The 14,074-nt window shown below is 36.5% G+C and overlaps 1 protein-coding gene across 5 annotated transcripts in view; it reads left to right on the top strand.

Annotated features, from left to right (window-relative positions):
* dlgap1b (discs, large (Drosophila) homolog-associated protein 1b) overlaps positions 1-14,074 on the top strand; it is a 174,618-nt gene that overhangs the window by 110,306 nt on the left and 50,238 nt on the right. For 3 of the 5 annotated variants that reach the window (XM_048174520.1, XM_048174521.1, XM_048174523.1), the window contains exons 4-5: positions 5,410-5,624; positions 10,067-10,247. In XM_048174520.1, coding sequence (XP_048030477.1) covers positions 5,410-5,624; positions 10,067-10,247 — 396 coding nt within the window. Of the gene's footprint in view, positions 1-2,180; positions 2,301-5,409; positions 5,625-10,066; positions 10,248-14,074 lie in introns of those variants that run through there. The other 2 variants (XM_048174524.1, XM_048174522.1) reach the window with 2 other exon arrangements.

The raw sequence follows: 14,074 nt of genomic DNA, 5'->3' as shown, positions 1-14,074 counted from the left end.
AGCTGAAACTTCACAGACACATTCAGGAGACACCTTAGACTTATATTACATCTTTTAAAAAAAAGTTCTAGGGCACCTTTAAAACTAGTTTAATCATCAAGTGATTTGAGGTTTGTAACCGAGAGGTGTGTGTCGAATTGAAATGCTTCTCACTGGATGTCGCAACGCTGTTTAATAATGGTGCCCGGTACCAGGGATAAACGCAGCTCCTTTAAGCTTTCATTCTGTTATCCACTGGACCGTGCTGCGTAGTTTAATGTAAACTAGTGAAACACATGATAACAGAGTTATTTGTTCTGTATTTGTTGTTTCTGACCGAGAAACAACTTCAGATGATTCAGTGACTAATTCACGAATGATCGGTATCGCTGGTTCAGTCGACAGAAATACGGGACACGCATAATAACTGCTGAAATATTCGCATGGAAAACGTTTCTCTGGTCAGTCGGAGGAGCGTGCATGGTACGAACAGTGCATATATAAGCGTATAGCTAAAGCCGCACCGCCAGGAAAAGAGGAGGAGGGAGGTTGGGGTGCCCTCGGGCCAGATGAAGATGATTGGCGGGCCGGATTTTGCCTGCGGGCCACCAGTTGAAGAGCCCTGTGCTAGAGGGATGCCATTGACCATTGTGATGCATCTCACTGTTTTTGTTTGACAAATAGCTAAACACACCTGTGGACATTATGACTGGTCTTGATTACTTCTAATAGTTTTTTTAATGAAAACATGCTAGATGGTCGTGTTTGGCTGTTGCAATGTGTCTTCCTCTTTCTCAGTGTGGAACTTTTGGAAAATGCTTGAAAACGCTACTGTGGATGGGGAGCGTTTTTAAATGAAAACTCTGTTTTCAAATGTCTCCGGATTAATGTAGATGTTGCCCATTGCAATGTGTCTCACTGGTGCGACGTGGCCTTTGTCACGTCAAATTAAAAGTTGTTTTTCAGCATCTAAAGATACCTGCATTCTGTTTTATTCCATTAGGCCTTTGTCTAGCTGTTTTAAACGCAACAACATGTCCTGTGTGAATGTTTCCTTATAATGTCAATGTGTGTGAATGTTTTAACATATGCTCAGGAGTCAGGACTGTAATAGTGGCACTGTGACAGATTAAAATGAACTCAGAGACCACGGCTTGTGATTTGTTTTCTTTGGTGTGGACTAAGGCTGTGTGATAGAGAGATCATAAACAAATAAATGAAGGATAACTGAGAAAAAATTCTGCCCGCAGCCCTGGAGATCAGTGACTGTTTGTGTGAAGATTAAGATGAAAAAAATGGATTTTGTGTATGTCCTTCTGCTATCTCTCTCAGTCTCTTTTGCTCCCTATGTGACAGTTATTCACAGGAAAAAGAAAGTGATGGAGAACACAGAAAGGGAAAGAGGAGTGTGTGTGTGTATATATATATATATATATATATATATATATATATATATATATATATATATATATATATATATATATATATATATATTGTGTATGTGTGTGTGTGCTGTTTTTAATGTGTAAATCAAAGTGATGCAAAATTTAATTTACTCATGAAAAAAACTAATTGGATAAATGTAACAATATAACATTTTTACAATGCAAAGTAAGGGAAGGGACTACAGTGAATGTGGGAGAGAGTCAGGGAGAGAATAAGAGAGGAAGGGTAAGAGAAGACGTTACAGATAATGGAGTCCGGTAAGATAGAGGAACTAAATAAAAAGGCTGAACTCCAAGGAGAACTGCCAAAGTGCCCATATCTGAGCCCCCATCTGCAGTAATGAGAGTCTGTCTGGTAATAGAGTTAGCTTGACTGTAAGACATGGGTAACTTTAGACGGCTTAGTTGCCAGTATGGCAATAGCTACTTTAACACTAAGGTCACGGTCATCTTCATAGCTTCATAGCAGATTTTTCAAGAAGAGCCCATAAAAGTAACATTCAGGTACTTTGTTTCCTTTCTGTCGCTCTCTCTTTCTGCACCTTTTCCTCATTTCCATCCTCTACTCTTTAAAAAAAGTAGCATTCCACAGAGAATGGATCCTTTCCCCTGGTCTGAACAATATCTGTCTTTGTGCCCCTTTCTCTTCTGTTTTCGGTGACGGAGGAAAGGTTGTTGGCTTCTCCCCCTAGTTAGAGCGTGTGAAAAAGAGGGAAACGTGTGAAAGAATTGCGTTAGCATGCGACGCACATCACACAGTGAGCCTGCAGCCGGGCTTACTATAGTTCTCCTTCACTGGCCAGTAAAAATGGAAGATTTTAAAAGAAGCAGAGTCGTGCTGGATAATATGAAATGATTGTTATTCATCTCAGAGAGGTGAGAGGCTTTTGAGGTGAGGGTTTGAGAAGTGCACATTACGTGTGTTGTACATGAATAGTGCAAGTGGGTGTAAAATGTTTTCCAGATCGTTTTCAGATAATGATGTTGGCTGTGCAGAAGTCAATATTGTGTTTTGTAGTGGGAGCAGCAGGTGTTCGTGTGTGGGTACGGGTTGCATAAGGCCATGCGTGTTATGCCAGGATGCGCTTTTAGCTTTTTAAGAGTGTATTATATGATGAATCTAAGAGGTTTTATGTGTTATAGAGATAATGTGGAAAGAGATTGAGAAGTTATAGTCATAGCTGCATCATTTATAGTTCAGATCGGAGGGTTTCTGGTTAATTATTTTTTAGAATAATTGCACATTAAGCATTTGTGATGTATTAGTTAACAGTTAGTCATTCATAAAGTGTGTTTGTATGGCTTTAAAACACTGATCAGCACATAATTTATTCGTGGACAGTTGAAATGAAATATTATGCATATGTATAAGGTTTAGGACATATGTAGCTTGTTAAACAGTTGCAAATGGTTTATTAGAATTAGGAAAATAGATTAATAATATATTTAGTAAATGCAAATATTTGATATAAATTTATAAACATTTTAATCATAAACATATGTACTAACAATTGTACACAGCAAAATTTCCAGAGTTAAATCAACTCTGCTCAGAGTACATATGGTCCCTCTCTAAATAGTGTTAAAGTAACACTGAAGCAGAGTTAAAGATAATGAGATAATTAAACAATTAATTAAGTGATGATTGTGCATTAGTGATGAACACCTGCTGTTAACAAGCAGAATCACTGAAGAAAAGAGAAACACAAGAACTACAGCTGACTTCAGTCACAGCCTTATTAATTGCTTAATTATCTCATTAACTTTAACTCTGCTTCTGTGTTACTTTAACACTATTTAGAGAGGGACCATATGTACTCCGAGCAGAGTTGAGTTAACTCTGGGGATTTTACTGTGTTATATATATATATATATATATATATATATATATATATATATATATATATATATATATATATATATATATATATATATATATATATATAATAATATACAGTACAGTTCAAAAGTTTGGAACCACTAAGATTTTTAGCAGCAATTTCTTGAGCAGTTTCTTGAGCAGCAGATCAGCATATTAGAATTATTTCTGAAGGATCATGTGACACTGAAGACTGGAGTAATGATGCTGAAAATTCAGCTTTGCCATCACAGGAATAAATTACTTTGTGAAATATATTCAAATAGAAAACAGTTATTTTAAATTGTAATAATATTTCACAATATTACTGTTTTTACTGTATTTTTAATTAAATAAATGTAGCCTTGGTGAGCAGACAAAACTTCTTTTAAAAACATTAAAAATCTTAGTGGTTCCAAACTTTTGAACTGTACTGTATGTATATATATATATATATATATATATATATATATATATATATATATATATATATATATATATATATAATATAATATATATATATATATATATATATATATATATATATATATATATATATATATATATATGAAACAAATCATCATCAAGTTTCCACCCATTTAACTTTTACAGTATATTTGTATATTTCTATTTGATTCTATAAATATTTCTATTTAGTTTTATACATTTTCAGTTTCTTCATCAGTATTTAAAAGTGATCAACAATTAAACTTTAAAAAATAAAAATAAAAACTTAATAGTTTTCAATTTTAGTGTTTATATGCATTTATATATAATTAACTTCATATAAACCAATCACTACTGGTTCAACACCATAACAGCTGTTTTCAGAACAATTATTATTATATAATTGTAATTTATTTGATAATACCAAATAAGTGCTTAAACACAAATTAGAAATATTCCCTTGGCAACTAACTGAAATAAATTAGTTTAAGTTCTAGTATTTGCTAAAACTGAAATAAAAATCAATTAAAGCTAAATAGAATTATTTAAAGTGTATATAACACACACGCAGTGGAAAAACAAACTGCATCCTCTGTTCCCTTAATGCTGGGTTCTTTGGGATGCTGAAAAAGGTTATCAGGGAGAAGTGCTCATACAAGGAATTCTGCCCTTTATGACGTGATACGGGGCCAAATCCAAATCCGGAAGGAGTGTATTTGGCACTGACATACTCCATCATATGTCCAACTCGTGACTTTCTTTTCTGATGAACACCATCTGAGTTATATTAATAAATATCCTGACGCATCCAAGCTTTATAATGGCAGTGAACGGGACCAACGAGTATGAAGCTGAAGAAAGTGCATCCATCCATCATAAATGTACTCCACACGGCTCCGGGGGTTAATAAAGGCCTTCTGAAGTGAAGCGATGTGTTTGTGTTAGAAAAATATCCATATTTAACAAGTTATAAAGTAAAATATCTAGCTTCCGCCAGACCGTCATCAGTATTCAACTTATGAAATACGATGTTGAGTCAATTACGTAGATGTTACGAATTTTTTCGTAAGTTGAATATGAAAGACGTTGGATGTAGCGTAAGCGTTTTTAACAGTGAGAGGTATTATACCTTCTTCGTAAGTTGAATACGGAAAGTGGTCTGGCGGAAGCTAGATAGTTTATTTTATTAACCCCCTGGAGCCGTGTGGAGTACGTTTATGATGGATGGATGCACTTTCTTGAGCTTCAAACTCATTACCCCTGTTCACTGGCATTATAAAGCTTGGACGCAACAGGATATTTATTAATATAACTACGATTGTGTTCAAAGAAGAAAAAGTCAAATACATCTAGGATGGTCTTGGGGTAATTTTCATTTTAAAGTGAACTAATCCTTTAAACTAAACTTTAAATGAAAACTGAAAATATAAAAATAAAGTATTGATAAATTCTATAGCAGTTTATAAATAATACTAAAATAACACTGCAACCATGGTTATATATAAACATATTGATCATTAAAACACCATTTGCAGCTGTTTCTAAATGAATGTTTGAATGATCATATGGATTCTCTATTATCTAATACATCATTAATTGCTTTATTGCTTGTATTTATTATTCAGTGTTACAGACAGATAAGGTGTTTATGAGAAGCTAACATTCTCTCTGTCTGTGCAGGTTCCTCAGGATGAGTGGGGTGGCTTCTCGTCTGTGGGTCAGGATGATGAGATCCCGTGCAGGAGGATGAGGAGCGGCAGCTACATCAAGGCTATGGCAGAAGAGGACAGTGGAGACTCGGACTGCAGCCCCAAACCTTCACCCAAAGTCCAGGCCCGGAGAGCGAGTTACCTGAAAGCCACTCAGCCTTCCCTCACCGAGATGACCACACTCAAGTGAGTCTGGAAAAGTATTAGCTTGTGCATGTTGCCGGCATGAAATCACACGGGAAATCAAATGCATGTACTCTGTGTATACATAAAGCTTGCAGGTGCGTGGGCCCACCGATCCGTCTGCAATTTCAATGAACCATCATTTTCTCTGGGGTCATTTTAAACATGTTATTTTACAGGCGCTCAACCCACTCCGCATCTCTAAGTGCTGTTGGGATGTGTCTCTAGAGAGGGTGTAGTCTCGTCCTCAAACCCCACCTCTGTTCACACACAAACGCATACACACTCTGTGCAATTTCATATAAAATCCCTCAGTGTCCTGAGACTCTTACCACTACAGTGAAATCCTTTCACTCTCCCCTTTATTAAAAATTCAATAGAACAAAGTCATTTCAAAGGGAATTTTCCTGTGCCTTTAAAGTTCCTACCGACATTTTTTTAGTTGCGCACTGTTATATCATCCGAAAATAGGTCTTTTTTTTAATGTAGGAACTGATTTTGAGTTCTGTTTTTCTTATTTATGTTAAAACCTCACATATATGTATTGCTATTATAGTTGTGACTACTATACAGTGACAACATATCCTACTTAGACTATATACAATGAAGTGAGTCACTTTTATCCCACAGACTTATTCATGAGAGCAAGCTGTTTTGCATTATAAAGAGAATCAACACAACACTTTTGGTTCTGTGTGTGTGAATGTGCGCTTTTGTGTGTCAGTTTTGCAAACACAGCATTCGTTTAAAGCGAGTCTTTTCACTTTGACAACAGCAGATGCTCATCAGTTTGGTGTAATAATTGAAGTATATAGATTTTTTTTGTTTTGAAAGAAATGAATACTTTTATTTAGCAATGACGCATCAAATTGATCAAAAGTGACAGGAAAGAAATGTATAATGTTACAAATAAATGCTGTTATTTTGATCTTTCTATTCTTTAAAGAATCCTGAAAAAAGTATCATGGTTTCCTCAAAAATATTAAGCAGCACAACAATTTTCAGCATTGATGATGATAATAATAAGCACCAAATCAGCATATTAGAATGATTTCTGAAGAATCATGTGACACTGAAGAGAGTAATGATGATCTCAGGAAGAAATTACATTTTAAAATAGAAAACATGTATTTGAAATTGTAATAATATTTTACAATATTACACTTTTTACTGTATTTTTGATCAAATAAATGCAGGCTTTGTGAGCGTAAGAGACTTATTTAAAACACAGGATCTAGATTCAACAATTAATAAGGAATAGGTAGATGAAGATACTGGAATCACACAGATTAACCAATCACATACCAACATAACTGTAGCAGCCTAACACAAGAGTAAGGACAAGACCTGACAATGACCGTGTCCGAAATCGCCCCCTATACCCTTTAATAGGGCAGTATTTGAGGGGACAGCCATTTGAAGTGGTGTCCGAAACCATTGTGTACATTATCGAGTGAACTTATTCAATTTCGAACACAGCTCAAGGCTAATGAGTAGGAAGAACATAAGAAATAAAATACACAGGAGTTAATGCCCATAATGAGACACAGGTGTAGAACAATCAGAAACCAAGGAAACAGATTAAAAAGAAGGAAAACACAGGAAGAGTGAGAATGCAAACTAAAAGTCCATGAATAATTTCAACTTTGAATATACTCGTGATAGATGTAATATATACGTTTATTTACTCATTTATTTATTTCATTTAATTATACACTGATCAGGCAAAACATTGTGACCACTGACAGGTGAAGTGAATAACACTGATTATCTCTTCATTATGGCGCCTGTTATTCGGTGGGATATATTAGGCAGCAAGTGAGCATTTTGTCCTCATAGTTGATGTGTTAGAAGCAGGAAAAATGGACAAGCCTAAGGATTTGAGTGAGTTTGACAAGGGCCAAATTGTGATGGCTAGACGACTGGGTCAGAGCATCTCCAAAACTGCAGCTTTTGTGGGGTGTTCCCGGTCTGCAGTGGTCAGTATCTATCAAAAGTGGTCCAAGGAAGGATCAGTGGTGAACCGGTGACAGGGTCATGGGCGGCCAAGCCTCAGTGATGCACATGGGAAGCCAAGGCTGGCCCGTGTTGTCCGATTCAAGAGATGAGCTATTGTAGCTCAAATTTCTCAAGAAGTTAATGCTGGTTCTGATAGAAAGGTGTCAGAATACACAGTGCATCGCAGTTTGTTGCGTAGACTGCCATAGACCAGTCATGATGCCCATGTTGACCCCTGTCCACCGCCGAAAGCGCCAACAGTGGGCACGTGAGCATCAGAACTGGACCACAGAACAATGGAAGAAGGTGGCCTGGTCTGATGAATCACGTTTTCTTTTACATCACGTGGATGGCCGAGTGCGTCGCTTAACTGGGGAATACATGGCACCAGGATGCACTATGGGAAGAAGGCAAGCCGGCGGAGGCAGTGTGATGCTTTGGGCAATGTTCTGCTGGGAAACCTTAGGTCCTGCCATCCATGTGGATGTTACTTTGACACGTACCACCTACCTAAGCATTGTTGGAGACCATGTACACCCTTTCATGGACACGGTATTCCCTGGTGGCTGTGGCCTCTTTCAGCAGGATAATGCACCTAGAATGGTTTGAGGAGCATAACAACGAGTTTGAGGTGTTGACTTGGCCTCCAAATTCCCCAGATCTCAATCCAATCGAGCATCTGTGGGATGTGCTGAACAAACAAGTCGGATCCATGGAGGCCCCACCTCACAACTTACAGGACTTAAAGGATCTTCTGCTAACATCTTGGTGTCAGATACCACAGCACACCTTCAGGGGTCTAGTGGTTGTCCATGCTTCGACGGGTCAGGGCTGTTTTGACAGCAAAAGGCAAACCAACACAATATTAGGAAGGTGGTCATAATGTTATGCCTGATATGTTTTTTTTTTTTATCAGACTCCTAATGTGCATGATGATGGCGTTCCAAATGAACGCCATAATTTTTAATATTTTTAATATTAATTACATTAAAAATGAGCTGTAAAGTTTCTGATTGAATAATGTTCAGTGTGTAGGGAGCAGCGAACACTGCATAGGGACCCTGTGATGGGCTCTTTATCTTTTTTCTGCTTGACAGGAAGTGCTGCAGCATTGAATATTTATATCAGAGCATTGTGCCTTGAACTCGAACATGGACACACACATTCAAACACACATATACCTACTCCCACACACACACATGCATGAAACTGATAAATAATACATAATAAAAGAAGTGGAAATGTATTCACATAAGCACACTTTCCATTCAGACTCACAGTAATACAGTAGATGTACACACTCATGATCATGTGTGCTTAAACAACCACATGTATATCCCAAGAAATGAAAAAAAAAATTGTGTTATATAATGAATAATGCAATCCCCTGAGGCCTGTGCTCATTATAGACAGATATTTCCTTTATTTCTTCAAAACCATTCCACAGACTTACAATGAAGCCGTGAGTCATATCTACAATTTATCATTTGTACGTGTTTTTTTTTTTGTATTAGCCAAATTTTTGTCAAGGCACAAAAATGCAGCAAACCAAACTTCAACCAAAACCAAAAAAATTATAATAAATTATATTAAAAATGAACTGTAAAGTTTCTGATTGAATTATGTTTATAAAATTATACAATAGTTTATATAAAATATAATAGTTTAAATGTGTATTTATTATAAATTATTTACATTAAAATAAAAAACATATAATGTGAAAACTGTTATTTCAGAAGCTGAGGTCCTGAAGTAATAGCATTTAATGAGAATTTGTCCTATTTTTCTCCGGTATCCTTCCCTCCTCACAGTACACTTCAGTGAACTTTTACTATTTTGTTGTGTTATTTCATTATTTGCTGCTGTAATTGATTTCATCCATGTCATCTCTTCCTCTTAATCTATTCTTGCACTTTTCCTGCATTCTTTCCTCTTTGTTTCTCTTTTACTCTCTCTCTCCACATTCCTCACTCCAGTGAAGAATGAATAATGTGTGTTTTTACTTGCTGTTACTGCATACTATTTTAAGAGCCACATCCATAATTAAGATTGACTCGACCTGGAGGGATAGAATGTGTGTTTGTGTGTGTTCATGTTTTAATGCATTTCTATGTTCATATTTCAAGGACCCGAATGCCCATCCTCATGTAAAAAATAAACAGTTGAATGCTAGTACTAATTGTACAAGTATTGTACAAGTGTGGATGTGTGTCTTTTCAAGTGCACAAGTACAAGAGTTCATGTTTACATTGGTCTCAGATATTTGAAGAATACGCTAACACACACATACACGCATAACAAAGTTGTTTTTAGGTCAATTTTAATGAGTATGAGAAAACACAGGAACATGATGAATGAGTGTGAGTTACAAGAGTAATCTCACCTCTCATTTCATTCTCACCCCTCATTAAATTGTACACCTGTTCACGCTCTCTTTCTGCTTGCAGGATCAGTACGGAGTCCCATTCCCCCAAGCTGCAGATCCGGAGTCACAGTTACCTGCGAGCGGTGAGTGAGGTTTCAATCAACCGCAGTTTGGACAGTCTGGACCCGGCCGGCCTGCTGGCCTCGCCCAAATTTCGCTCCCGAAACGAGAGCTACATGAGGGCCATGAGCACCATCAGCCAGGTTGGTCATCGCCCCCCTAGTTCTGTGGTGGAAATCGCCATTAAGATACTCATCTTAAACCAGTTGGAAAGAACAGCTGGTCCTGGATTAGATCCTAAAGGTGATTTCCAACCAGAACCTTTGTCAACGTGGCCTCTTCAAGGTTTGCAGAGGGGAGGAAAAGCTAGAAAGAAAAAAAAAAGTTTTTTCTCAAGCAATAAATTTTTGCTCAATCCAATCATTTCATCTCTGGAATCCTTCATCATCTCTTCATACATCCATTATTCAGAATTCTAATTTGCATATTATCAGTTCTATATAGCCAATAGTATGGAAAATTAGGATTAGAGCATCAAAAATCATAGTATGTTTTGAATACTGTGTTCAAGATGCCTATTTACTCTGCACATTTACTCTTTGAATAAATTAATCATGGCTAACTGCATATAGAGTATTTCTACAATGTCATCTGTAACTAAAACTAGTGTTTTTGTGTAATGCTACCTCCACACCACTAGGTGTCAATAGTGTCAGAAGTCCAAGATCATTACCATATCGGTCAGTGCTATTGGTCATGGTTACAGAAATATTCAAACACAATCCCTGCATCCAAATATGCATACTTCCATACGATATAGTAAGGCAGTATGTGAAAGTAGTTTGTCTGAATTCATAGAATTCATAAATAGTAGGCAAAATGTACCCGGGTGATCTATTACTTTCAGCAAGATTTTCAAGTGGGCATCCAATGGACAGTTTTCTATCCAATGAGGCAAATGGAGAGGATTTGTTAATGGCAGTGAAGCAAGCAACTGACACCACAAGTCACATGACAGTATAGTATGATGAATGTAGTATGTCTTAATTCATTCATACTACACACATCCATACTATATAGAACATACCTTTTTAACAGCCGTCAAGTTCTTCATGTAGTACCTACTTAGTAGGCTATGCAATTTCGGAATCAGCTAATCGATATGCAACAAATGGATTTGTGATGTTAAGACCAAATTTTATGATTTTATGGCTGGAACAAAAACAATACTGGAACAAAATTCACCAACAAGTACATACTTGAAAATTAAGTACAGTAAATTAAAGGGTTAGTTCACCTAAAAAATGAAAATTCTGTCATTAATTACTCAACCTCATGTCAGTCCACACCCGTAAGACCTTCGCTCATCTTCAGAACTCAAATTAAGGTATTTTTGATGAAATATGAGAGCTGTCTGACTCTTCTATAGACAGCAATTTAACCAGCACTTTCAAGGTCCAGAATGGTACTAAAGACATTGTTAAAATAGTCCACGTGACTGCAGTGGTTCAACCTTAATATTATGAAGCGACAAGAATACTTTTTGTGAGCAAAAACAAAACAAACATAATTAAAGCTGAAAACAGCGATGAAAGTGCCCTCGCACCCAGGCTTATCACCACCCGTTGGCCTTAGGAAAACAGTGAACAGTGGGCTACATGCATGTAAGTGAGTGAATACAAGGGAAATATGGCAGTCATTTCAAAGTGCCACACTTCCTGCTGCCAAGAGGTGGTGCTTTGACTGTAACTGAATATTGCCATGTAGATGTCTTCGGGCCAGGACTATTATCAAACAAGTTTGGAGCAGATCAGACATTGTATGCCTGAGTTACAACAACTTCCTGTTTCGTGGCGTTAATCGCATACATTAGCTCTTAGCCAAGTGTTTCATGATTTAACATGTTTCTAGTATGTTTGGCACTTCATGGCATATTGAAATGTGTTTCTGGGAGTGAGTTACAGTGAAGCATGCCATTTCCTGTTGCCAGCAGGTGGCGCTATGACTAACTGAATATTGGCATATAGATGTCTTTATGCCAGGACGCTTATCACACATGTGAAGTTTGGGGCAGATCGGACACTGTATGCCTGAGTTACAACAGCTTCCTCTTTCATGGCGAAACATCAGACTTTGTCAGGCCGCCATGGACATACCGATCAATGAAAACTCTAGATCTTCGCAATTTAACATCGTTTAGGCCTTAAGATTAGACTGACCAAATATGATGTGGTTCTGTTTAAATCTCTATGTCACAGTGTAAAACATGTCATTTCCTGTTGCCCGCATACGGAAGAGGATTAGGGCCAAGCAATAATAAAAAAATAAAACCATCTCGAGATTAAAGTTGTTAAATTTCGAGAAAAAATTGGTAAATTTCGAGAAAAGGGTCAAGATAAAATGTTGAGAATAAACTCATTAAATTACGAGAAAAAAACTCGTTAAATTTCAAGAAAAAAGTTGAGATAAAATGTTGAGAATAAACTCTTTAAATTACGAGAAAAAAACTCGTTAAATTTCGAGAAAAAGGTCGAGATAAAATGTTGAGAATAAACTCGTTAAATTACGAGAAAAAAGTCATTGAATTACGAGGAAAAAACTCGTTAAATTTCGAGAAAAAGGTCGAGATAAAATGTTGAGAATAAACTCGTTAAATTACGAGAAAAAAGTCATTAAATTACGAGGAAAAAACTCGTTAAATTTCGAGAAAAAGGTAGAGATAAAATGTTGAGAATAAACTCGTTAAATTACGAGAAAAAAGTCATTAAATTACGAGAAAAAACTCGTTAAATTTCGAGAAAAAGGTAGAGATAAAATGTTGATAATAAACTCGTTAAATTACGATAAAAAAGTTGTTAAATTACAAGAACAAATTCATTAAATTATGAGAAAAATGTTGTTAAATTTCGAGAAAAAAGTCGAGATAAAATGTTGAAAATAAACTCATTAAATTATGAGAAAAAGTCATTAAATTACGAGAACAAATTCGTTAAATTACGAATGTTCTCATAATTTAACGACTTTTTTCTCGTAATTTAACGACTATTTTCTCATAATTTAATGACTTTATTCTCAACACTTTATTTTGACTTTTTCTCGAAATTTAACAAGTTTTTTCTTGAAATTTAACAACTTTAATCTCAAGATGGTTTTATTTTTTTATTATTGCTTGGCCCTAATCCTCTTCCATACCCGCAGGTGTCCCTATGACTATAACTAAATATTGCCATGTTGATGTCTTCAGGCCAGGACTCATGTGAAGTTTCATACAGATTGGACATTGTATGCCCAAGTTACAAGTCACGTTGTATGCCCGAGTCACGTGGACTATTTTGAGCAATTAATGACAGAATTTAAATTTTTGGGTGATTTAACCCTTTAAGTACAGTATGCATCTACTACAGAATGGGCTGTTGTAGCTAACTGGAGGAGAATAAACTAGCAACAAAATATTAGCATTGTGTGGAACTTGAGCTCTCATGTTTACTGTTAGTGTAAATACTTAAAGGTAAGGTGAGTTGGTGTCAGTAAAGCTTTGTAAGCAATTTTAAGTAGGGTTCTTCCTTTTTAGCATGTGTAGCTAAGAGATTTTCAAGGCGAGTTTTCAGGATTAGCGCCTGTTGCCATGGGATTTTAAGGTGAGTTTTCCAGATTAGCTTCTGTAGCCCTGGGATAAGGTGACGGGCAGCGTTTACAACCGAGACAATTTTAAGGTGAGTGTTCAGAGCCTGACAGCTCACTCAGACAGACAACAGCCCTTACCTTTTAGATAGCTGCTTCCTCCCACCCATGAAAAAAGACACTGCCCTCAGGCGTGTATGTGGATGTGTGTCTTTTCTGCTCCCTGAGGATATATCAATCATTTCAGTGACAAAAAGCTCAGTTAGCTCACAAAAAAAACATCATTCATGGGTGCCTCATGTGTATACTGAATGTGTGTGTGTGGGCATGCAGACGTGTGGTACGTGTAGGTGTATTTCTGTGAGGTTTTTGGGGTTTACTGCTTACTAGATGGTTAGCAGACCTTAGT

The sequence above is a fragment of the Megalobrama amblycephala genome, linkage group LG22 (assembly GCF_018812025.1).
Source record: "Megalobrama amblycephala isolate DHTTF-2021 linkage group LG22, ASM1881202v1, whole genome shotgun sequence".
Taxonomy (NCBI): Eukaryota; Metazoa; Chordata; class Actinopteri; order Cypriniformes; family Xenocyprididae; genus Megalobrama; species Megalobrama amblycephala.
Note: the sequence above shows the minus strand (reverse complement) of the source record. Positions and strands in the feature narration are given on the sequence as shown.